At 38.6% G+C, this 25,239-nt stretch overlaps 1 protein-coding gene across 1 annotated transcript in view; it reads left to right on the forward strand.

Moving 5' to 3' along the window:
• SLC44A5 (solute carrier family 44 member 5) overlaps nucleotides 1–25,239 on the forward strand; it is a 105,521-nt gene that overhangs the window by 57,294 nt on the left and 22,988 nt on the right. The window contains exons 3-8 of the mRNA XM_049808621.1: nucleotides 7,646–7,719; nucleotides 15,149–15,233; nucleotides 18,823–18,907; nucleotides 21,668–21,796; nucleotides 22,587–22,647; nucleotides 24,257–24,380. Coding sequence (XP_049664578.1) covers nucleotides 7,646–7,719; nucleotides 15,149–15,233; nucleotides 18,823–18,907; nucleotides 21,668–21,796; nucleotides 22,587–22,647; nucleotides 24,257–24,380 — 558 coding nt within the window. The remainder of the gene's footprint in view (nucleotides 1–7,645; nucleotides 7,720–15,148; nucleotides 15,234–18,822; nucleotides 18,908–21,667; nucleotides 21,797–22,586; nucleotides 22,648–24,256; nucleotides 24,381–25,239) is intronic.

Consider the following 25,239-nt stretch of genomic DNA (forward strand, 5'->3'; position numbering starts at 1 on the left):
TTCCCACTTTTCTGTAGGACAAGAGATACTAGGAAGCTGAAAGCATATATTTTTGTCTAGGCAAATGAGTGCTAGTAATGGATATGTGGATAGGGACAGAGCTGTTTGTATGCCTTGGCATAACTCTGTGTACAGTGTGGGTGGGGAAACACTTATCTTTGCTTTCTGCTGATAAAATAATTTGTCCTGCTCTTGATTTCATTGTCAGTTTTCATTGATCAGGGAAGAAGTTTGTCTTCATTTTTGAAAAATGGAGAGGATGGGTTTCTAGGAGATAGACTGCAAATTGTACATATGTGCATTGAAAGGTGCAGAGACAGCTCAAAACGTCATGTCCAGTCATTGTGAGTGCTGAAGCTCATGCATTTTTGTATGTGCTGTAGAGTAGAAATTATGTTTTGAAGCTGTTGAGCACCAAGCTATCCCCCAAACCACTAAAAGCCTGAAAAACTGAGAAACAGAAAGCCAAGTCTTAATAATGGTGTATTAATGTCTATTAAAGAATGGATTACTCCCACAGTTTTTGTCAGATGGATCCTTTGCAAGGAGATTCAGTTATCATAGAATCACAGAATGGTTTAGGTTGGAAGGGACCTTAAAGATCATCTAGTTCCAACCCCCCTGCCATGGGCAGGGACACCTTCCACTAGCCAGGTTGCCCAAAGCCCCATCCAACCTGGCCTTGAACACTTCCAGGGATGGGGCATCCACAACATCTCTGGGCAATCTGTTCCAGGGCCTCACCACCCTCACAGTGAAGAACTTCTTCCTTACATCTAATCTAAATCTACCCTCTTTCAGTTTAAAGCCATTACCTCTTGTCCTGTCACTACATGCCCTTGTAAAAAGTCCCTCTCCTGCTTTCTTGTAGGACCCCTTTAGGTACTGGAAGGCTGCTCTAAGGTCTCCCCAGAGCCTTCTCTTCTCCAGGCCAAACTCTCTCAGCCTGTCTTCATAGGACAATTTTTTAATAGAACAGAGCTGTTGCCAGTGATTGAAGTGTTGAACAATGGTGGGTAAAAGGAGTGTTCAACAAGGCAATGTGTACAGTGCTTTGATAGTACCATCATTCTCAAGAGGGTTGTGTGGAGTTTGGTATATTTCATGCAAACATCTTTTTATTAAAAAAAATTAAAATGCAATGGCTGGGTTGATTGACTCCGAGCCAGCCATCTCATGAAAATCCAGAATTATGATATCAAGATGATGTCTTTTATTGGTATGACTACATACTGCAGTCCTTTCAGTTTTTCCCATTCTCATTCTGTGCCTTTCAAGACTGTCTACTTCTGTTCTCCATAGAAACGTTAGCATACAGTGGAAATATGTGTTGAAAAACTGGATTGTATCAAACCTAAAAGTAGTTCTGAAACATATTTCTTTGTTACAAAGCCTGCTGCCAGAACAATCTGGCTTGACTTCAGTTAATAGCCAGTGCTGCAGATGAAAGTCTGCAGTCTGTTACCACTTATAAGGTTCAGTAGTTTACAAGTAGGTGAAATTGCTCAGAAAGCATCTAAGAAATCATGGGCAATTCATCAGTGTTTTCCCAGATGTAAGTGTAACATAGAGAATAAGTTCTAAGCCAGCATTTACTATCCTTAGTGAGAAGAATAAATTAGAGAACCACAAGTTATTTATCAGTTTTATCTTTCTCAGCAGAAAATTTATGCCAGAGAAGAACACTGCAGCCTTGTGGTACTCTCACTTGAACACACACACACTGTTCTCATCTATGCAAGATGTATTTCTTCTTTTCCTTTCTGAAAGCTAATAATTTTAGAAATAACTGAAAATGTTTGTTTAGGTGGTTGATCCTAATTTGTGAAGTATCTTTATGATACTGCCAGTGAGACTTTGTATGCACTATGTATAGGAATGAATCTAAGTGGTAGTTTAGGGATGTTATTAAGTGTTCATCTATGTGCATTACTACTGGAAAATACTTGTAAGGTTTTACATGTTGTATCTACCAGGTGAGTAACCTTACAGGTTCAACCAATAGCTCTGCAATTTCTCAGCTCAAAATGATGTAGCAGGAGTTTTGGTAGACAACTTTCTAGAGGAAAATAGAAACTCCTGGTGTTCCCTGTCAGTCTGAGCTGGAGATGTATACCTTCCTCACACCAGATCTGATGATCACTTTAACAGAATTTGTATGAGACACAATCTAGCACATCGTATTTTGAGAGTAAGCTGTCTCTGATTTCTCAAAGGCAGAAATATCCTCCAAGCCATCTTTCCCTGCCCCCAGAGGTTCACTCCTAAGAACTGAGTAAGTTGGGCAGCTCTCAGTTTCCAAATGTATGAACACTTGTCTAGTGTCACAACCCTGAAGCTGTCTCTCTCTCTCTCTCTCTCTCCCATTGGCATTGAAATTTGTCACATGAGAGGGCAGCTCTGTTGAATGGTCTCAGTACTTCATGCCAATGTGGGATGAAGGGGGGAAGGTTGTGAGGAAGGCTTGTGAAGTTAAGGATTCATAAGGAATTTAGATAGAATGTGTTACACTTCTTTAAGAATAAAACAGCATTTCTTCCACCAACGTCATCATAAGATACCTTAAATATGTTTGTGGATAAATCAGTCAGGTACCATCATACAGGTGGGAAAACAAGCTTCTCCTTTTTCTTAATGCAATTATACTACTTTGGGTATAAAATGAACTGTGTTTCTCCATTTAGATTTTCTCTAAATTCCAGTAAGGGAATTTATACAGTCAATACTATCAGCATATTTTTCTAAACTGCTTTGGCAAAATCACATTGGTAAATCACACATCTGACTTATCACCAATTTCATGGAATTTGTCCTAACTCTTTCCCTTGCCCCTTGTTATTTTCCTCCCTCCTCTATGTAGTTTCTTGGGGTTTTCTCATATTCCTCTTGCTGGTTAGACATATTGTAAATTTTTTTTCTTGTTACGTTTTAAAAACTCCTGACACCTCCTGGACTATCTTTAATTGTTCAACATCTTTCTAGAAATTAAGTGTTCTTGTTAAGACAAAGATCACCTTTTCCTTTGTGATTAGAAAATGTAGTTTACGGGTTCTCACACAAATTGAGTATCAGTAAATTTCTATGACCGTTTAGCTATCTTCTTTAAGAGTTTGAAAAAAAACTAAGAAAAATTCCTGACCTTAACTAGAAATACAAATTTCACCTTCTCTCAAACATAAGGTGTCACTCATAGATACCTACATGGCACATCATTTGTTACTGTGGTCAATATTGAAATAATAAACAATTTTGACATTTAAAGTCTCCCTTGTGCTTTTTAAACTAAATAGCTTGCTAAAGATGTTACTTAGGCTACGTTAAGAGTCTAACATAGATAAATGTTGGTAGAATATAAAATTATTTTTCTTGCTACTGGTATTTTATTGGTCCATATATGTTTTATTACATATTGTCTATATGAACATAATGTGCCATGCACTCACTAGTATGAGTGGGGAAGCCTACATTTTTCTTTGAGTTCTTGTTTCATGTTTCTGGTTTGGGGCATACAGTGTCTACAGGTGTTGCTCATTTGCAGATATCGAAATTTTGAGTTTTCCAAAACTAAACAATACTTCCTTAAGCATGGTGCCTGTAACTAAGACATATCAACTTAGCAAATCCATGCAGGTCAGTGCAGATCAGTCATACTCATTAAGAAAATGCAGAATTTAAGGTGATGGAAAACAGCTTGTGGTGAAAACTTCTCTAAATATCTTTTTCTGTGCAGTTTTAGCCTCCACAGTAGAAGTGGCAATTCATGGGGGATTTTGAAAGGAACTTTCTCTGCAAACATTTAGTTTATGGGTGCCATGCACATTTATTCAGCTGTGCAGGATGATGTCACTGTGCTGATAGAAATATCCATTTGTACAGCAGATCTTGCTTCTCAGTTCAGCCTCAGTGAAGAGAGGGGTCTTCAGAGGTATTCATGGCATTATATGGCATAGTATAACATCACCTTGACACAACATGATTTAGGGAAGTTTCAAAACACAAGCTGTTAGTCAAGCAGGGAGGAGGAACTCGGGTGAGAACATCAGGGGTCACCTTAATGTGTCAGCATTGTTGAAAGTGGTAAACTGAAACTCGCACTGTGAACATCTTGAGTGTCGTTTTGCTCTGTGGTTGCACAGTGCTGGGCTCAAGACTATTTGTAGGTGCTAATATACTGCTAGCGCTGTTTAACTAATAAATGTCGTAGTTTCTTGCTAGTGCAGCATCTTGAGTGAAATTGCATTTGTGACAGATTGGGCACGAAACTGCCAAACAGAGAGAGGTTCTAGTCAGTTGTTAAAGATGAAGTGCATGAACTGTCAGTGAATAAATGGCTTTTATGCACTAATACTGTGTGCAGATGATTTTATCTTTGCATTCATTTATTTGTTAGGATGCCATTACACATGCACAAATATTGTTTGCATGCACTGCCATGTGTAACACAGCAAGATAAGCCAAGAAGCCAGTATGTTTCTGAGAGACAGTGGAAAGCAAATCAGGCTCTATAAACTAACTAAATGACAGCAGTAAGCAGTAAAACGTGATGTGGGAGCCTGAACTGTGCACTTAACCAAATTAAGGTCTTTTATTGCGTCACCTGAAAGTGATAAATCTAATGGTTTTATCAGCAATTTATCTCTGTGGAAACTCCTGTGTTCAAATACATAGACTCACTGTGTTTTGGTTCAGATTATGGAACTTAGTTATCTAAAAAGTACCAAACCCCATCCAAATTTCCAATACTGGCTATTAGCAAAAGCATTTTTAATGTTTTTGTCATCTATACCATAAGAATTGTAAAGTGCTTTTTCTCATTTATCTTTGAATGTTTACACATAATTATTATATAAAAGTATGATAGCACTATCTGTAAGAAAGATTATAGAGCCTGTATGATAAGCAGTCTTCTCAGTTCCTATTCTCATAATCCTATTTCCATTAATCTATCTTCCTTAGGGTTCAGTTTAACAGTTCAGTCTCCTGAGTGATTTTGCTCTACCGCATTAGCCTGAAACAAACTGAAAAAGCAGATTTGCCATAACAGATCGCCGCCTTAGTTTGAAAAAATTCGTATCAAATCTGTTTTCAGTCAAAGTGTGGCTGGATAATTTCTGATTGGGTTTCAGTAATAAGCATGGGCTTCCAATATCTCCTGTTTAGGAAGAGGCAATTCCCATTGTTCCAGTTCCTGCGACTTTGGAAACTCACAGAATCTTCACAGTATTACTTTGTATCTTTATAGAGTTATTTTAATTCATTAATTTAAGATGTTTTACTTTTTTTTTTTTTACCTCTCCTGTGGAGCCCTGTATTTATGAGGTAATATTATGATCTCATTGAAAGTGAGCTACTTGAGCTAACAATGATGTTAAATGGATCCAGGGTTTCGCCCATAGTATCTATTAAGATAAGCAATTATTTTGTAGGAAGAACAATTAGTCTGTATGAACTGTTTCAAAATTTTCTGAAGCCACCCAAAAGAGTATTTATGTACTACTTATATATTTTTTAAATATTTATATAACAGCAATACTTGGGAACAATGAGTTTTACTAGGTGCTGTACGGAAGTTTGTGTATTACAAAGAACAGAAAATCCTGCATTCCAGTAAATTGTTTATGGGTACTTGTTCATGGTGGCTCTGCAAAGGAAGCTTTAGCACTAATGGGTGTAACCTTTAATTGCATTTAGGTATCATAAGACAAGACCTGTGAGAATTGGACTGGAAGAGGTTTTTGGGACTATAGGAGTTGTAATTAAAGAATTGATGGTGCCATATTTCTCCTGAGACATCTTAAATTAAATATTGTACCTCTTAAAAACGGCTCTGATGGGGTGAGAGCCAAGCTTGAGCAGTGTCAGAACTTCTGAAGAGACGCTGGGAAACTGAGCAGCACTGTTTTAGTATCGCTTCTCCTTTAAGCAGTTGTCCTTTCTTAGATTACTGTCATATTGACCTTGAATCCTGTACCACCTTGACCTCACTGAAATTTTTTTTCAGTGAGATGTTAAAACTGTCTCTCTAGAGAAGTGCAAAGGATTTTTCATTCCTTTTCACACCTGGAAACATTTTTCAAGTCCTCCAACTGTTTAAAAGATCTGCCATCTTTATCTCCTTTATGCTAAAGAATAAAGGTCTCTAAGAGGAAACGTAGATTGGAAAATGGAAGGAATGGTAGATGCTAAAAATGGCTGTATATCAGTGGGAGCTTGGATTCTAAGATTTCTTTTACTGGCGAGATGCAGCTTGCATCCACTTGGCTCCCTGCATGGACTTGCAAGCAGAGATGAACATCGTTCATTTTATGAAGGTAGTCCTTTACTTTAACTTGAAGCTCGCTTTAGCTTTCCTAGAGTTATTATTGCTCACTCATCTGTCACAGAAAAGCAGAACAGGATTTGGATCAGGTCAGAACAGCAGCAGTTTGTTACTACAGCTGTGGGACAGCCCAGAGCAGCACCAGCACCGACAGTCTCTGTGGTCATGAGCCTGCCCAAATGGGGCAATTACAGTTCATACACCTTTAGGTTATACAACCTGTTCTTCACCAAAACTGTGTCAGATAAGCAGGACATTGTAAATAACAACAGTGACTGAAATCCTTCAGATAAGGAGGCTCTAGGCAGCACACCCTTTTACGAGTAACTCACTCCTATGTTAATTAAATCCTGGCAAGACGATTAGCTGCAACTGTTTCTTAACCAGTGAGACTTGCAAAAGCCTGTGAGAGGGTAACTATTTTGCTTCCACGGACCTTCAGAAACAAGGGCTTGTGAAGTTGACTTGTGAAGGAGAGGACTGCTCACCTCAGTCGGAGCTCTTGGAGTCGATGGTCTCCCCAAGTGTGCACTGACCTTCTGCTCACTTGGGCGTGTCGTACTTCAGGTTAATTACACTCCTGCTCTGATCAAGGTCAGGCACTGGAGAAAAATCAGTCTAGCCACCCACATCTCCACTCCTCTGCCTGCATGGACTTAATATGCAGATCAATAAGTAGAAGACAGTAATTCAACTGAATATTCACAGTTTACTCACTGGCTCAGTTTTCAGACTGGAGAGTGCTGTTCTTCGATTGCTTGTCTGTAAAAGAAGGTACGGCTGTCCATAATATGTTGGGGTTTTTTTTGTCCTCTCTCTAGAGCATATTTTGGTTGCATTAAATTAGGTCAAGCAGCTGAGTCAGAATTTTGTGCAGAGATCAGGGGTAGTGGCGTATAGGCTTTTTTTCAGTTCACACTGTTATTTTTCCTTTCATAAGCTATTTATAATACAGGTAAGTTGTGCTGAATCTTTCTTTCATCACATTGTTTGCAATATTTGATACCAGCTTTACGGACATGCTGAGGCAGATGTCCTGTAGTAGCTTATACCGTAAGTGATCTCATGGATTCAGTGTTGTAAGGTATTATTTGTTTTAAGAATATTTAAACCTGTTCCTCAATATGTTTTTATTGCTGTCTACAACGCAAAAGGCATACATGTTTATTTGCTGGTCTTGCTGTGAAAGCAAGGCCTTACACCTCAAACGTGATTTTGTGAGTAAGACTTATACTAAGTGCAGATGCAGACATCTTATTCAGATGTTAAAATACCCTATAACACTTAGACACCTTATTTTTAAAAAGTGTTTCTTTCTGTCCCTAGGCACTGTACAGACATTATTTGCTGTGTGATCTTCATAGTAGTCATTCTGGGTTACATTGCATTAGGAATTGTGGGTAAGTAAATGCAGGTATAGTAGTGCTTCCTTATACACAGGGGAAGCAACTTTGTGAATGTTAGAATTTTTAACTGAGATGTCCTTTTTGCTTATATCTGTGTAAAGCTTCCCAAGCAATAAGCAGTGCCTTTCCTAGAAGCAAATAATGAACATTCAGTGTCTATTGTAATTACGGAGAAGTTCAAAACCATGTGTTTACTGATTAAAAACTCAAAATTAAGTGTGTTTGAGTAAAAATGACATGGTTTGATAATTTTGCTATCATAAAGTAACTGTAGGGGAAAAATTGACTTCCATTTGTCATTAATTTCACAGCAAAAGTTAGAGATAAACACTTTGGTTTTAAGAGGCATTTTGTTCTGTAAAATATTACTGAAAGAACCTATGTGAGCAATAAGGAGAAGTAAGAGAAATTACTTCATTTATTGTGGGATCCTGAGTTGTTTGCACATCAGGATATTCATTAAGATTAGCCATTTTATTTCATTTGTATGAGAGATTTGTATGAATGCCTGTGTGTGAAAGGACAAACGATCCTGTAAAAGTGTACTTAATGTGTATCTGCATGTCTGCCTGAGCTCTTTCAGTTTGCTTGTAAAAGATTGTTTTGGCCCTGCCTTACATAGAAGAAAAGCCGGTAGTTTCCTTCATAATTCTGTAATACCATTTTCTGTTCTGTAGAGAGAAAAGGTTTTGCAATCTCCATCCTTGGCGATATTCAAAAGCTGGCTGGATGTGGTCCTGGGCAACCTGTTCTAGGTGCCCCTACCTGAGCAGGGGTTTTGAACAAGATGATCTCCAGAGGTCCCTTCCAACCCCAACCATTCTGTGAAAAGCTGCTGTCTGTAGCATGAAAAGATGGCTGTAAGCAAGACTGCTTTAACCTAGGTGATTCCAGTAACTGTCTGAGAGAATACATGTATCCTCCCATAAATTGTATGGTAGCATAACATACTCCAAGCCACAGTGCTGAGCTGTCTCTTCTCACCCTGCCTGTAGTAGCTGAGCACTGAACATGTTCTGGAAAGTCTGTTTTCTCTCTGAAGCACTGGGAATTCTGTGTGCGTATTTTTTCTTTCCCTTATTCACCTGCACTTACTGCCAAGTTATGAACCTTTATGTCTTCAGGAAGACAGAGAAGTGAGGAAGCAAATGGTATATACCAGCAAGTTAGAGAGGCATGGAGGACCTTTGCAAGGAAGTGCAAAGCCCACACTAGGAAGCGAACACCAGGGGAACAGATGGCTGATGATGCTTGCAGGTGGAAGAAATTATTTCTTTTCAAAACTCTTAGGTTTTTTTCTTGTCTAATCTCTTTGAGCCTCTGTTTCCCAAAAATGAATGATAACTTGACATCTATGAATGTAAAAAAAGTGGGCAGACCAAAAAGTGAATTCAGAAGCTGTTCAAGCTGTACTTGATTTTATGCCATACTTCTAGAGACTGCAGCAGCTATAGGGTTCTCTTTGGGTTTGGATCCAGGAAGAGAGTCCCTAACTGTACTGCATGGCATTATTGTACAGTCAGCTTCAGACAGACTTGAAATGCAGTCCTTTGACAGTTTTTTCACAGGTCAGTGTCTGTGATTCTGATGCTTAAGTTAACATCAGTGGTATCTGTGTGGAGACAAACCCAGGATCTCTTTGTTTTGTAGCTGCTACTGGATTCTGTGTATGGAAAATCATGCATGTACTCTCTCATCACAGTTCTGGCTACTGTTTGGATTCTGTGGACCCTTTCCTTTGCTAGGGAATGAAGCATCTTCTTGCCCTCATGGCCTAATTGAATTGTTCGCTTAACTCCAAATTGACACTAATGTTCATTTGACTTCTGAAAGTATTTGGAGCAGAAATACTCATGTGACTCCCAGTTATAGGAGATTGGAGAGGGACTTACCAGAATATACATGCAATATGTATCTCTGCTTACTAAACCTGCGCTGGAATAGACTCAAGAAAAGGAGGTAAATTGTTAGTCCTAAGAAGCAACAGTAGCTGCTGGACTTGGTACTGGGAGTATGCCTTGTCTGAAGGACATCTCTGCAATGTCTGTGCTGCTGTCCTCCTCTTTCTACCTGACTGACTGATTCTTCACTGATCTTCTGGTCTCTTCCTTCTGTCACTGCTCAAATGCAAAGCCAGAAATGAAGAAGCTGGACTCAGAGGAATGTTTGTTATTTTCTTGAGCATACAAATGCTCTGGTGACTGGTGACCTGCCCTTGTACGGACAGTATTCTGAAGTGCTACTACTTGGACAAAGGGAATGGAGAGCACTGGCTGTTTATAGCTGTACAGTATTCTTGTGCTGCCTGGTCTTGGTTGTCTTTTCAGCACTATATAAATCTCCATTTTTTGTCTAGAACTTTACGTCAACTTTGTGTGTGCAGTTGCCGAAGAACCCCATAAGCTAGATGTTGCAGAAGTAGATAGCACCAGAAGAGGACTAGCCAGTTCCTCACTTCTTCATGTCTGTAATCTCAGACAAGGTAGTTACTGTGATGTGGGACAGTAAATTAGTCATATTCCCTGCTCTGCACATGCAGAGATTTCCAACTTCACATGAGGCATCTGAACAGCCCTCTCTTGCAAACCTTATGAAATATTGGTTAGAACTAGAACCTATTCCTGGAACTAGATACCGAATTTGTAGTTGGTGACTTTTTCTACCTTTCTTACAGAGGTGATTTGAATTTTCAGTCTAGAAACATTTAGTTCAGCTCCAAATCCAGATCCACGTGATCTGCTTTTCATCTTTCCTTGTACTATGCTTCAGCTATTCTTTTTACTCTAATTTAATTCTAAGTAAAAGATGAGATCAGCTTTGGTACAGTTCCAGGGGCCAGCCCTGACAAAATACATGAGAGCCAAAGAAGTTTGCATTAAAAGAAAATAGACTATAAATCAACCCTTGGTCATGAATTATGCCTTATGGCTTATTAAAGGAAAAAAACAGTTGATTTCTGCAATTTCTTGTGAATTTGTGTGAATACCGCTCAGGATCCCTGTTTAATTTGGCTTGAGAAGTAAGCAATAAATGCAGGTTCATCACACAACTGTTATGACTGAAAATCTGAGTGAAATTTTGCCCTTAGTATTGTATGTAGAGCTCACATAGTCTTCATCTATATGTGTGTCTGTGTAACAGTAGGGTAGAATGTTTTTATGTTTCGGGGGAGCTGAAATGTAGTCTGAATAAAAGGTAATCAGTTCTCCTTGAAAGATGAAACCAAATTATTTTTGATACTAGCTTTTCTTAGTTCTGCTTCATTGATGGCTGCTGTTGAATGATTGCACTGAATAGAAATAGTTATTCTGTGATTTACTTTCTTATTATTTTAACTTTACGGATGAAGCAATAGTGCTAATTTAACATTGCGGGTAGTTTTCCTTCCTATCACACTGACTTAACTCTTCATGTTTATTTCAGAGACACTGGGTTTATCTGGGCAATACTTTACAAATGTTTAGCCTCTTAATTTAAGATTATTTTAATTCAGAAAATTGCACATAAAAGGCAATAAATAAGTTATCTTGGAAAAGACCCTCATGTTTCAAAGGACAGGTTAATTCAAAGTAATAACTCTTGTTGTATTGCTCCAAGGGATGCTTATACCATACCAGCGCTATCAACATGGATTTACAAATTCTGTATCATGTGTTCTATAACCTGTTTCAGTACAGTAGTAAATTGCTTGTGTTAAAAAGCCATAAGAACAATTTAGCAGGTCAGTTTCTTCACACATTAAAACATAAAAAATATACCCTTAAGGGAAGCAAAATAATGATATGAAAGACTGCCCTTTCAAAAACACACAGTAGAGGGAATGAGACAGATAGTATAAACAGATTTGCAGTTCATTTTTAAGTATCACAGGATGCCATTGTTCTAATCACATTTTCTCCTTGACAGGGAGCTTTCCAGCCTTTACAACCACTGACATGGCCAATAAAGCACGGAAAAAAAGGAGTGCATCTGATAGACATTTAGTGACAAACATTAGCTTTTTTTAATATTGTCCATGTGTGTCAGCTCCACATCAGTAAAAGGACTGACATAACTGCAGGCCTCCCGAAAATGCTATACCAGTGTCATGGGATGTCACATTGATGCTTTGAGGGCTGAGTCAACTGTGTAATATGTTTCAGCTCTTCTTTAATTTTCTTTTTTAGCCCAGATGTTTGTGCCAGCACTCAGACTGCAGCCTTATGAGCATCAGAGCATACTGGAATAAAAATTTGACGTGACTGGATTCCTTTTCATTTAGTGCTTGATAGTGAGTCACCAGTAGTGCAGCACAACATGCAAAACATGGTACTACTCTGTCAGGGTAGTTGTCACAATAACCTACTTCACTCAGTGAGAACTGTTGAACTAGGTACTTATTCTTCACTGGCTAGGCCAGAAAAATTGTGTCTTTATCACATGGATTCTTCCACTGTCATCGCTCTTAAGTTTGCAAAGAAGGTGACAGAGGATTAAGTTTATTAATCTTGGTGGTTAGCCCTGGCACAGGCAATGAAAGAAGCTGTGTATTTTCTCTTCTGTTGGTCATTTTCCTTCTCTTTCTGCTTCAGAGTTAATTAAATGCTAAATGTATATGTTGTGAATCAGACCCAATTACTTTTTGTTTTACTTTGGAATTTATCTGAGGCGCGTCTTCCTCTATCCACCCAGCAGCTGATCCCAGTGATGGAATTTCACAAAGTGTGTTAAATCTACTTTTTAAAAGCAGATTCTTTTTAATACTGTTTTATTAAAAACATGACTGAAGCCTTAAGTCCACAGGACAACTACTGCCAAGCAGGAGTAGTTTTAGACAACTTGATAATGGCAAAGCAGGTACAGTCTGAACAGAAATTCTATTCAGAAGTGAGCAGTGTGTTCCATTACTTACACTCTTCTAATTTCTACAGGCAATTGAGAAACACAGTGCAAAAGATGACCAAGGATTGATACAAACTCAGTGAGTGAAACCAAGGGAGCCTTTTGAAATATTTCAGCAGACTTTGTATTAGAACTAAAAAGAATGTAAGGACAATACACTGGTCTGACCATTTGATGAGCTGAGTTTTATCCCTGTTGGCTGTGTTAGTCCACCTAAACAGGCTAAAGGAAGTAAGCCTGGGTCACATGGGCCCTTCTTATGGAAAGATCCTTAAGACTGAGATAGCAAAAAAACCCAACCAACATTATGTTGCAGTGTTTATCTCCTTTCTCCCAAGTTTGTCTTAGGAGTGAAAAATAATTCCAGGTTTAATATGCTACTTAGGAGAGGGATATTGTTGGCAGTAGCAATTGCTTCCAGATTATCTATATGAAGCAGATATAAGTCTTGTTACAAAATTCTTGTCAGTACTTTGAATCTGACATGGTGGGGCTTATCTCTATTGCTTCCTGTTTTGCTGGTGTTAAAGAAAAAATACAGCCAAATGCAAAAAATGAGTCCCTTTAATAATGTGCCAAGCTAATTTAAAAAAACTAATTTGGGCATTGGGAAAACATCAATTTATTAGAGTCACCTAACATCATACAAGTAAGTCCTGAAAGGTCTTCCATGTCTATATAGCAGCTTGACCCATTTGGGACTAGGCTTTTACCAGTATGAAAAGCAAGGTCATATTAAAGTAGAAGGAAAAACTCCCTCTTGTCAGTCATGATGGAAGAAAGTGTACATGGCATAACTTACAGACTCATTGCAATCACCAGACAGCTGTCTGCTTTGTAATGTCATGTACAGATATGAGTTATCAACTGACTATAGGAATTCCTAAGAGAGAGTTGATGCCTCCTAAATGTTCCTATTAAGTAATGCTACTGAAATAAGTAAGTGGGGGCTAACAAATGAAAAAGTAAATGGGATTTAACACTGGTGAAGCACTTTAGCTTTCTCTGAGCATCAGAACACCACAGTTAAGCTGAAATGCAGTTAATCTGAATGTTCAGAAAGTGTTTGATACCAAGCACCAGGTTAATTTACAAACTCCAAAACAGAGGAAAACTAACATAGGTTAAAAAGAGCTAGCAAATTCATTTTGGTAACCTAAAATTCCAGGTGAAAGGTAGCATTACAGATTCTCTGTAACTGTTTGCAAGTCATTGAAGATATGTTGTGCATCTGTGCCGAACATTTCAATAAATTTGCAATCTGCTGCTCTGACATCTTATATAGGTTCTGTCTCTACTGCACATATCATTATTGTTAAATGCTGTTATTCTTACCAAAGTGACCTTGAGGAAGATGACAGTTTCACAAATGATTAAATGTAATGTCACAAAGTTGAGACAAAATGGGGTAATTACAGAGAAGCGAGTTCAAGGTGGTTTGCATAGATCAAAGCCTAAAGTGTATGCTAAATGGGCTCCTGACATTCAGTATGTGGTGCAAGAAGGGGAAGGCTGGGACTAAAATATTTGTAATACCTGTAATCTTCTCCACATAATACAAGCACAAGAAAATGTTTGGGGGAAGATCAATGGTCTTTTCTAAGAGTTCTCTAGCAACCTGATTTTATGGTGTCAGCTCAGGGCAGTGATATGGAATTATATTTTGGCATTATATCTTACTTTCAGATGCTATTTAAAAATAAATGAATTTTCCATTATTTACGGTTGAATAAGGAGTTAGTAGCTAGAACAGTTCCAAAGCTAGTGATTGGCAAGTCATGAAGGAAGCTTAGTCAGGTCTGCACACTACAGCTTAGAAATAATGATACTAATGGTGATAACTGGTGTGTACTTGATCCTCAAAGGGAAATAATGGTGCAGGTGAAAATGGCTTGGAGAAGAAATCCTGCTTTGAAGTGGAGAAAAGACATTTAAAAGTTCAGTATCAACCTCTCTTCCCATTCAGTACTATGGTTCATTCTAGCATATAATAAATAAGTTGCCAGGTGCATACTTAATAAATGAGAAATGGAACAATTGCTAAGTGAGAGGTCAGGAAGTGGTTTCATTTACAAAGTGAGAGTTTGTTTCCTTTCTTAGTGCAAATGGAGTCCATTAGATTCAGTCACACCCTATGTGCTTTTGTCACACACCCAGGTAGTCCTATTAATTTCAATGCCATTGTTGTTGTCTGTGATTGCTGAAATTTGTCTACATAGTTAGGCCCTCTTCTTTCCTTTTTTAATAACCATTATTGTTTAAGTCCATTACATCACATTTTGGATACAACCCAGATGTATGTGCCCTGAAGGTAAAAAGTGAACTGGTTTGCTTTCTTGCTGATTCATCCGTATGTTAGTTCAGTTTAGTTTGTTTTATATTTTAGATTTTCATTAGGAAATCTACAAATCAATACTCTTCAGTGGTGATTGACAGAGATTAAAATGACACATTGGAGGTGATACATTTTCATGCTAGTCAGTTTGAAGTGTTAACTGTGTACACTTGACTAAAATGTTCAAAGAGATGTGTATATTTGCAGCTTGGGTGCACGGTGACCCCAGGAAAGTGATTTATCCAACTGACAGCTATGGGCAGTTCTGTGGTCAGAAAGATACCCTCAATGAGTGAGTACTAAATCCATTCACATACCTTTATTATTCATGCACTATGAATAAGATGGGAGGTTTCAAATCTCTGTCTGCTACGGGAACAGAACATGTACATCTGTATGCTATCTTCTTGTGGGAAGTTGGAGACAGAGAGACTCTTACTGTATTTATTCCAAATAAAGTTCAGAAATAGATTAGTTGCTCAGTGCAAATCTAGACCCAAATTATCACTATAATGCAGTTGTTTTCATCATTCAGAGAATATTTTTGGTAAAGTATCAATATAACTTAAAGATTGCATCACTAATTGCATAGAAAGTGACTATCTGGCACAGCTTCTAACTGCCAACGTTTGGATAGTTAATAACCTGTTGAGTAATTCTGTCCACCTTGGGATAAGAGTAGTCCTAAAGCATTGTAGCCTGGTTCTTAGTTTTTCTCAACATACTTCAAATAACAGAAAAGATCATGAGGAAAAGCTCTTGTTTTTTTTCTGGTGCTTATCCAGTGCTGGTAGAGAGGGGACTGACTGGTCTGGGGGACAGGCAGCTGTAATCATAGCTTCCTTGGGCATATCAGCCAAACAGCTTTATTTACTTGTGTCTGTTTCCCAGTCTTTTTAAATTTTGAATTGTGATAGTTAAATTAATTAGCTGATATCAACAGAGTACTTCTACATGAAAAGAGCTGCTCACAAAAGAAAGATGTCACATCAATGTTTTCTCTGAAAATCTAAGTGTTTTATGAAACAATTTAAAGAATATTTTGCTTTTTTCCTCACCTTCTCCCTTTTAAAAAGTAAGTATTATGCATAATTTATGCCCTTGTCACTGTCAAGAAGCTGGATGCTATGCAGGAAGCAAAACAGAAGCTAGTGTTTGATAACAGCTCTTTGCTGTTTCTTTCTTTTCCCATTTATTTTTCCAAGAAAAAACTGAGGAAGCCACTGTCCAAAGGGCAGTTCAGAAGGAGAAGAGCAGGAGATAGGGAGTGGAACAGAGGTAGAGCTAGGACTTTATAAGCTCTCAAGTTATTTTTTACAGAGGAAACAGAGTAGATAGTGTAAGAAGACCTGTTCCACCCTCCGACTAAGATTCTTCACAGCAGTTGTTGGACAGTCCAACTTTCTGAAGAGGAAAAACCCAGGGAAAAAGTTGTAGTGTTGTGTGTGTTTCCCTCACTGCACCCCTTCTCTGCTTCCACTCTCCTCACCCCCAATTTGTCCTCATCCCCTCTCTGGTCTGTAGGAAGCAGTGGGCAAATGCGTTTGGGACTCTCAGACACACAGCATCCATGCACTGTGTGGCATGTAGCCAGATGCTTCTCTCTGATTCTTACCATCCACTCCCATTCCCTCTTTCTCTTTGTTACTCAAGTCTTCCCTTTAGTTATTTCTTACAACGGGATTTCCAGTTTGTATCCACAATTGTCCCTCCATGTATAGGATTGCTGGAGAATAATACAGCTACTGAGACTGCATTTTGGCACTTACTTGCTACATTGAGGAGTTTCTTATAAAAATATAAGCCAAAAGACACATAATTCAACCTACTGGAAAAGCAACAGTGTTTATGGCAGTAGGCCAGAAGGCCCCTCAGAACAAGTCTGTCTAGTCCCTAAAAGAGGAGGTGTGGGATGTGCTCTTCAGGCCTTCATTGATACCATTGTCAAATTTTTCACATGCCCTGAAAGTAAGCAGTATGAAAGGCTAACCCAGGACTATGGTTTTCCAAAGTCCCTAAGGGCTTAGTCTGAGACTTTTTCCTTGGAAAGTAATCATAGTCTCTTGTGCTTTGAATCTTGTGTTTAGAACAAACATTCCCAGCAATCTCACTGAGGAGCAGAAAAAAGAAGCTAAAAACCATGCCAACACTCACAGCTCATGCAAAAACCCATTCAAACTCCAGTGAATTCCATGCAGTCAAATTAATTCTACCTTGTGTTGTCATGTGAGTCTCTCTTAGGCCTCTTTGTGTCTCCCTGTAATCCATCCATTAATCTCCATGTAATCTCTAAGCTTGTTTTGCCTTCTACAGAGCACAGTGTAATCACAGAATACAACACAATTTCATTATAAAGAATACAGACCTAGTTCTTAGTGGCTGTTTTCTTGTGTTACGTGTATTTTTAAACTTTCTTTTCTGCTGTCAATGTCAGTAAGTGGGCTAAGACATAAGAAAAAAAAAATTCATTAATGGCTTTGAGCAGCTCACAGATGATAAATACTGTCAAGAAACTATTGAAGAACGACGACATTTCAGTCCAAAGTTTTATTCTATTGATTTAAAGAAATAACAACTAATGATAGTGAATTGTTTTTGCCAGGATGCATGTTTTGTTAAACAGTGCATAGTAGAACATACCTCAGTGAAAACAATTTAACCTTGTAAAATGTCAGGCAGTTGAGCTAATTCCAGTTTTAAAGGGAGCTTGAATGTGCTATATAATGGCTTTGAAGGCATAGCCATATTCAGCAATTGGTGGGAGCCACATGCTGGTGGAAGATCAGAGGATATGTTCTGGTCTGGGGGATACAATGGAGAGATGTGGGAGCAGGATTTGTGCCAGGTTAGCAGATAGAAGAGGGGCAGCCTTGTTAGCCCAAGCACACTTCTTTGTCAATACTTCCACCCTGCTCCCAAGGCAGAGCTTCCTCTGTGCTGCATTGCCCCAGTGGGGGTCAGTGGTGGCTCAAGCACTGCTTACTGTGTTCTCTTGCACACCATAGGCTGTAGGGGGGTGTATGCACCATTATTTCTTATAGGGACACTGTATAGTGCTGGCATGGCTAGCTGACTTTGAAGTCTTGTGTAAAAAGGGCAGGAGTACTGCCATGCCAGCTTCACTAGGGCTATCTGATAATTTTCTGACATAGCAAAGTTTAACAGCATATTTTGCTGTCTTCAAAACCCAGGTGTTTAAATCCAGAGATCTTGAGGTAATCAGTTTTCAACAAATCCAAACTGAGGTAACAGCTGCCTCATGGTCCCAAGTTTGAGAAGCTGTCAAGTGTGTGGATTCTGGGGTGCAAACCCCTCAGACTGTCCCTTATTTATATCAAAGTAGGTTTATCAGCATTATTAGGAGATGGTATTATCATTCTGTTTCCTGACCAGCTGCTTTCGGTTTCCAACCATAAAAAGCTTTTGACTGATTTTGGTGCCACCTTCTGATCAACAAAAAATAGGCAGCTTTTACAGCGTAGCATTTGCTGATAGTAATTTTGCATGCAGTACATGCACAATATGTTCAGTGTAAACAAAGGGACCACAGTGTTTTTCCAGGGGCATTTTACAGACCTCACTTCTTAGAGGCAGGACTACAGATACCTGTAACAGTGCGTAGGGTTGTTTCAGATTAAAACCTTGCTGTAGAAAAAACTTCTCAAAATAGCATTCTTTAGAACAAATACTGCTAGTTTCAGTGATGTCTTGGCACAGAACATTCAGGGTCTGCTTGGGATTTGTTTTTTTGTCTTGTGTTTACAATATGACCATTCACAATAATAGAATTTAAATATCGATGTATGCTATAACTTTTTGAATGGTAGGATGTATAAGCAACCATATTTATAACATTAATTATCTTATATCCACTTCCATAGGAACAAGACCATTTTGTTTTACTTTAACATTCTGAAATGTGCCAGCCCCATAGTGTTAATAAACCTACAGTGCCCTACAACACAGGTGAGTGAAATACAGAGGTAAAATATTTTCCCTGCCTCTTCGTCATGGTGCTTAAGAACTAGACATACATTTGTCTGGATTTAAAAATTGCTGTTCATATCCTTCAAAATATAGTATGATTGTTTCATAGATGACGTGTAGCACAGTCTCAGTAGCCTGTCATGGTCAGAAAAAATAGAAATGCACAAGATTGTGTATTTTGTATAAGAGTTGACAAAAAAAGGTTTGTTTAGTTGAATGCAGCAATTTGTTACTTATGAATTCATCACAGGCAACTATCCAGTAGTGATCAGTGCATGCAGCAAAAAATTTTGATTGATATTTAGGGTTTTCCAAACTAGAAAATGTGTATATCCCCAGTGACAGGAGTATCTGGATGTGGTTGGAGCCTATGGCACTTTCAAAAGTGGAGATCTCGAAAGCCTGTTCTTGCCTTATGCTACAACTTGTACTCCCTTAGCTGTGCTGCAACTTTTCGTGAAGCTGTGAAATAAACCCAGCCGCTGAACTTCTGTGGGTTAAAATTACCTTCCTGATCTTTTTTATATGAGGCCATTTTACTGACCTGGTTTGTTGAACAATTGCACAACCAGTTATGTCAGTTCACCTTATGAGGGAAGAACTTATGGCACAGGGTAGGTCAGAGGAATTAGGTGCAGTACTGCTCTGATCCAACTTTGCTGTCAAAGTAATTGTACTGTGTAATTGAACTGCAGGTGACAGAGTATGGTCTCAGCCATCTTGACAACATTAAGTGGAGTCCAGTATTAATTTGAATGAGGGTTGTTATATGATAACCAATTTACTGATTACAAATGTTAATAGTCTATTTATTTGACTATCATTTTAAAATGTTTCCCATCGTTGATAGATGTTTCTGGCCTAACAGTTAGTGTGACCATATGGACTATTTGACACAGCTGAAGAGATGGAAATCTCCAGCAAGGAAGAGCAAGACCCTCTTAACACTAACCAGTTGCTGTCAGAATGGAAACTTTCTCTATCAGCAGCAGATTTGCTTCAGGAATCCCCATCTGTCCACATGCAGACACCGACACTGTTACCCTGCAGTCTTTAGACTCTGTTACTGGAACAATTCAGCCTGTTCAGAAATACTGAGGTCATTGTGTGGGATTTGACTGGTGCTGTGGTCAAGTTGGCAGTGGTCATGAATCAAGTAAGGTGAAATACTTGTTGAAGGAGAGTTTGGGGTAGCAGAGTAGTTATTTTGTTTATTTTCAAACATAAAACATCTCCAAAAATGAGAATGTTTTTTCAATGCTGTTTGCTACTGCAGATGGTTAATTCTCTGGTCTTTTGTGAAATGCTGAAGAAATGTTTGTTTGATAATTCCGCTTTTGAACCGCAGACAGGATCTTGCATTCCTGTCCCATTCATATCAAATAGCAGGAGGAAAAAACCCCAAGAACTGTCATGGGAAGAGCTTCAGTTCTTGAGTAAGACTGTGGATTTTCAAACTGTTATTACAGTTCACTGGATCCATAGACAGCACATTTAACTGCCTGTTTCATAGATGGGAAACTGAGGTTACAGTAAAGTGTATACTTGTTAGTCACCTGTTGTTCCAGCAAGGACAAAACTTCTTTGTTTCTTGGCCTGTGGGTAGTCCATAGGACTGTAGTACTTAACGTAGAAAGTCCCTCCTGCAGCATCTGCCCTGTTCTAAGGATTAGTGCAAGATCTTTTCCCAAAATTCCTGTAGGTGAATCATACATGGCGGAATGCCCTTGAGGTGAAATACAGTTTCGTGCATGATGTCTCTCTGGTACTTGGATAGCAGAGCTTTGCAAAAGGTGTTTGGATAGTGCAGCTTTGGAAACAGAGAATGACCTTCTAGAAAAGGCTGAAATTTGCTAAAAAGATGGACTTCAAACTACCTCACAGTATTTAGGAACACTGAGGAGTCAGAATGGCTACACACTGGCATGATTCCAGGTTCCAGTCTGTGTATTGGGGTGGCTGCTTCTCCATTACATAAATCTAAATCATAACTTCTGAGTGGATGCATTCATCAAACCCCAGACCTCACTTGATTTCTCGTATAAATCCGGTTTATAATGGCTGTACCTTCAGTGGTGTGAATTTCATTCCTGGCGTGTGCCCCCCTCTTGCTTTGTAACTAGGGGAGATTCATCATTAGTTAATAGGAAAAAGTCACATTTGAGTGATTTACACCTAACTTGACTTGAACGAAATCTGTGGAGGTATATTTGACTGAAGAGACTGTGTAGAAAGGTGGAATAATTTTAGCTGCGTGAGACTTTTTTTTTAATGAAGTTTTCCTTATAAATGTAATAGAAAGAAATTATGTGTATCCTGTGAAAGTAGCTACTGCACCACCTTGCTCATATACACTGCTCCTGATGGAAGTAGAGGAGGACCTGACAGATTTTTTTCCTGGTGTTCAAAAAAAAATAATATTTTTTTCAACATACCGAAAGCTCTGTTTATTTACCAGAATGTGTAGAACCTAAGAAGATACACAGAGTGGCTTGATATGCCAGATATGAGAGACTTTGAAAGTGTATTCTATCAAAGAATTTTAGAAGTAGTTATCTAGGGAATCAAGAGGAAAACATATGCCCCTGTCTAAATACTGCAGTAAATATTACTGAAGGCAATTCCATAAACCAGTGCACTTTTATAGGTGGCCTTTTTCTTGCTTTTTAATTGCACTGATTTTCCTTACCCTTCTCTACTCCCAGTGTATCTTTACTCATTTTTTTTCTTTTCTTGCAGCTTTGTGTCTCAAAGTGCCCAGACAGGTTTGCAACCTACATTGATGTTCAGGCTTCCTACAGATATAAACCAGATCAGTGGAATTACTTCAGGCAATTCTGCAAACCTGGTTTTAACAATCCTCGCAAGGTGTGTATGTATCAGTAGGTGATGGAATACATTTTTTCTTTAAACAATATGTAATATGCATGATTTTACTGAGCTACATCAAAGTTTTGAATTATTCTGATTTCACCATGTAAGTAGTTGTCCCATGTATATGGTTTGACAGTGATTTAATCAGGGGTAAGGGTCTTGTATGCACACCAAATCTCCCACTATTTAAATGATTACTATTTGCTTAAAAGAATATGTGCAGCTACCCATGCAGTTGCAGTACTGTGGCAAGCAGTATCCTTTAGTACTTATGTACTCCACAGCAGTAGTGCAGAGCATCTCAAACCAGTTCTTAAGGCTCCTGAGTCATCTATAGCTACTTAGTAATTTAGCTAGGAAAATTAATCTGTCCTTCATGTAACTGATTTTGCACTCAAATGTACTGCATTATTTCTCCCATCTTTAAAACACCTTGCAATTCAGCTATATTAATTGTGTTAAATTCTTACTCTTCTTTAAGAGAAAAGGCAGAGGGGAGGCAAGGAACAGTTGCCCAGTCACTTCTGGCTTAGATGCTGATCCAAAGTGAAGAGGTCTTTTCTTTTTTGTCACTAGAAAAGGAAAGAAGAATAGTCTTTTTCCAAATCACAATGACAGTTTGGATTCTCACTTATGTCATGAATGTATCTTGCAGCTCCACCAGTCAAGTTTGGGGAGGAGGCTACAAAGCCCAGTTTGGGGCGTTTTCTCAGACTGGGTGAGAAACAAAAACCACGTAGTTATTCTGCGATGTATTCAGCATTCCTATTTTTCCCCTTTTTAGTCTGTTGCTCAAGTCCTACGTGATGAAGATTGTCCTTCGATGATCATTCCAAGCAGGCCTTGTGAGTGGTTCTACTTCTTACACACATCTTAGCAGATTATAAGTGTTCACATTAAAGCACAACTCCAGTCTGAAAAGTGTTTTGTGGCAAGGTCACTAGGAGCTTTCTGTTATCTGGCAGTGACATCCATTCAATTTTAAACAATTTGAAAGTATAAAGATTTATTATTATTTTTTCTAACTGCCATCCATGAACATTCAGCATGTGATCAGGTCAAGCTGAGCTCTTTCTTGCTCTTGAATCATCATTGATAATAAAAGCTTTACAGCTCAGATTTTGCCTTCCAAGCCGTGTGAGCAAGCAACCCCACTGGCATCAAGAAAATGTAGGAAGGATCATATGGCCAGCTGTTGGAAGTTCAGATGATACTTGAGCCCAGTTACAATGCAGCTTGCTTTTCAGTTGCAGTGCTGGCTATGCAGGGCATACAGAGGAATTAAAGGGCCAAAAAATGTTTTTGTCATTATGGTCAGCAGGTATTTCTGAGTTGATAACCACAGGTTTCAGAGCTCATCTCAGCTGCAGAAGTGTAATACCAAGAGTATCTGTCACTGGCCCAGAAGCTCATGCAAATAAGAAATTGCTGTTTATTTTTCCATTGTTTAAAATAGACATCATGTAAACCAGGGACAGGTTATCAAAAAGAAAAAATGGATTAATTTTTTTTAAAAAATTAAGAATTTGTATGAAAACTGATGTACTCACCCAAAAGACAGAAAATAATTTGCAAAGAAGCTATTATCTTCTTTTAGACTACAACAAGGGGCAAAGATTACAGAGGGAGGAAAAGAGACGTGTTACTTAATTATTTTCTCAGAGTAATTGGTGGGGTAGATATTTTAGACTGAATATTGAACCCTGGCATCAGTATTTATTGGAACCTGATAAGGAAAGCACAGAATTGTTATTATAAAGTACAGCTGTGTAGGAGGACTGATCTGCTCTTCCCTTTGGAATGAAAACCAGGACTTTTTGCAGCAAAGAGCAGGGCAACATAAATGAGTATGTAAACATCTCTCCTTTTCTCTCTCTTTTATAATCTCCTCCTCCCTCTGTCTAACCAACAGTTTCTGTCTTTTTTCCATTGCTTCCTCTCCAAGAATATCTAGTGATAGTGGCTGGTACTGGAACTCATCTGGCATATGAGGAACTGACACTTGCTGTTATGTATTGTTTTGGGTGCTAATACCATTCGTGACCAGTCATGTTGAGTCTGTCCCTGGGGGCTGGTTTGATTATTACCATGAAATGACATATTTGAGAAGCTGCAGTTTTTGTAAGCTGCCCAGATACTGACAGAGAGTAAGTTCTGCATTTATTACAAATTCTTAAACTGCTACAGATACTACTGTTGTTATTCGGTAGCACCTAGAATCTCCAGTTGAAAGCTATGATCCCACCATGCCTGAGCCCCAGAGCATAAAAATCATAGTCTTGAATATAATGGCTCTTTCAAGATTTGTCAAAGTCAACATATTGTTAGATAATCAGTTGAAAAACATTTGACTGTGAATCTGAAATTATTTAAATATGTTACAAAAGACAAGTCATAGAAGTGGAGCTTGACATGAAATGTAATACGCATGCTTTGTTTTGATATTTTGAATAGTTCTTAAGAGATGCTTCCCAGACTTCTCCACGAAGAATGGTGTGCTAACTGTGGCAAATCAGACTACATTCAAAGATGGAAGAGGGAAAACAAGAAATGTAACTGATCTCAGGGAAGCTGCAAAGTAGGTTTTACCCTTCTTAAGTGCTCATTTGTTGGATTCTGAGATTGTGAAATAATTTAGGAATTGAAAAAAGAATCAGAATCTGTTGTAGCAAATGGCTGAGGGTACCCAGGCAAGGCTTGCTAGTAAATGTTCTATCTATGCCTGGGCACTTGCAAAGTTCCAGTAAGGAAAACTATGACTGTGGTATGCAGAAATGAGCAAGGAGCAAAAGGTTTTAGTCCAACTGTCTCAGAGTGACTGTCAGATTTAAATCATTCTTGTTTTTTCTAGCAAAACTTAATATTAAAGAAAGCTAAAGGAGGCTCAAAATTAAATACTTGTGCTGCAGGACTCAGTCCAGACAGTAATGGCCTCGTCTGTTCCTTCCTATGATGGCCTTTCCCCTAACATGGACTGTCTTAGTACTTTGGGCGTCTCGCCTCATCAGGGTGTTCCTGGTTTTAGTACATGTCTAAAGGTCAAAAAGCAATGTACTGGGCTCTGATGCTTGACAACACCTGCCTTGCAGATGGACAGCAAGCATCTCCAATCCTGGGCATCAACCAGGATGAGAGAAAACTGCTGCAATAGCCTCTCTTTTCCAGCTGCTGTCAGTCCTCAGCCTGTCTGGAGCACAAGGGTACCTTTTCTTACCTCTCGACCCAAGGCTACCACATTCTAGCACCTTACCAACACTGATAACACCTGCACCATATTAGGTTCCCATCTACAACTACATTGTCTTTCTTTGATAAGAAGATCCTTCATTTCTTCTTAGGAAAACTTTAATATGAACAAGGACTTTGCCGGATAGGAAAACAGTTCCATAAAGTCAACCTTTTGCTTCACTGAGCTGTTTTCTGCTTCTCTGCTATTA

This window comes from Accipiter gentilis, chromosome 8 (assembly GCF_929443795.1).
Source record: "Accipiter gentilis chromosome 8, bAccGen1.1, whole genome shotgun sequence".
NCBI lineage: Eukaryota > Metazoa > Chordata > Aves > Accipitriformes > Accipitridae > Astur > Astur gentilis.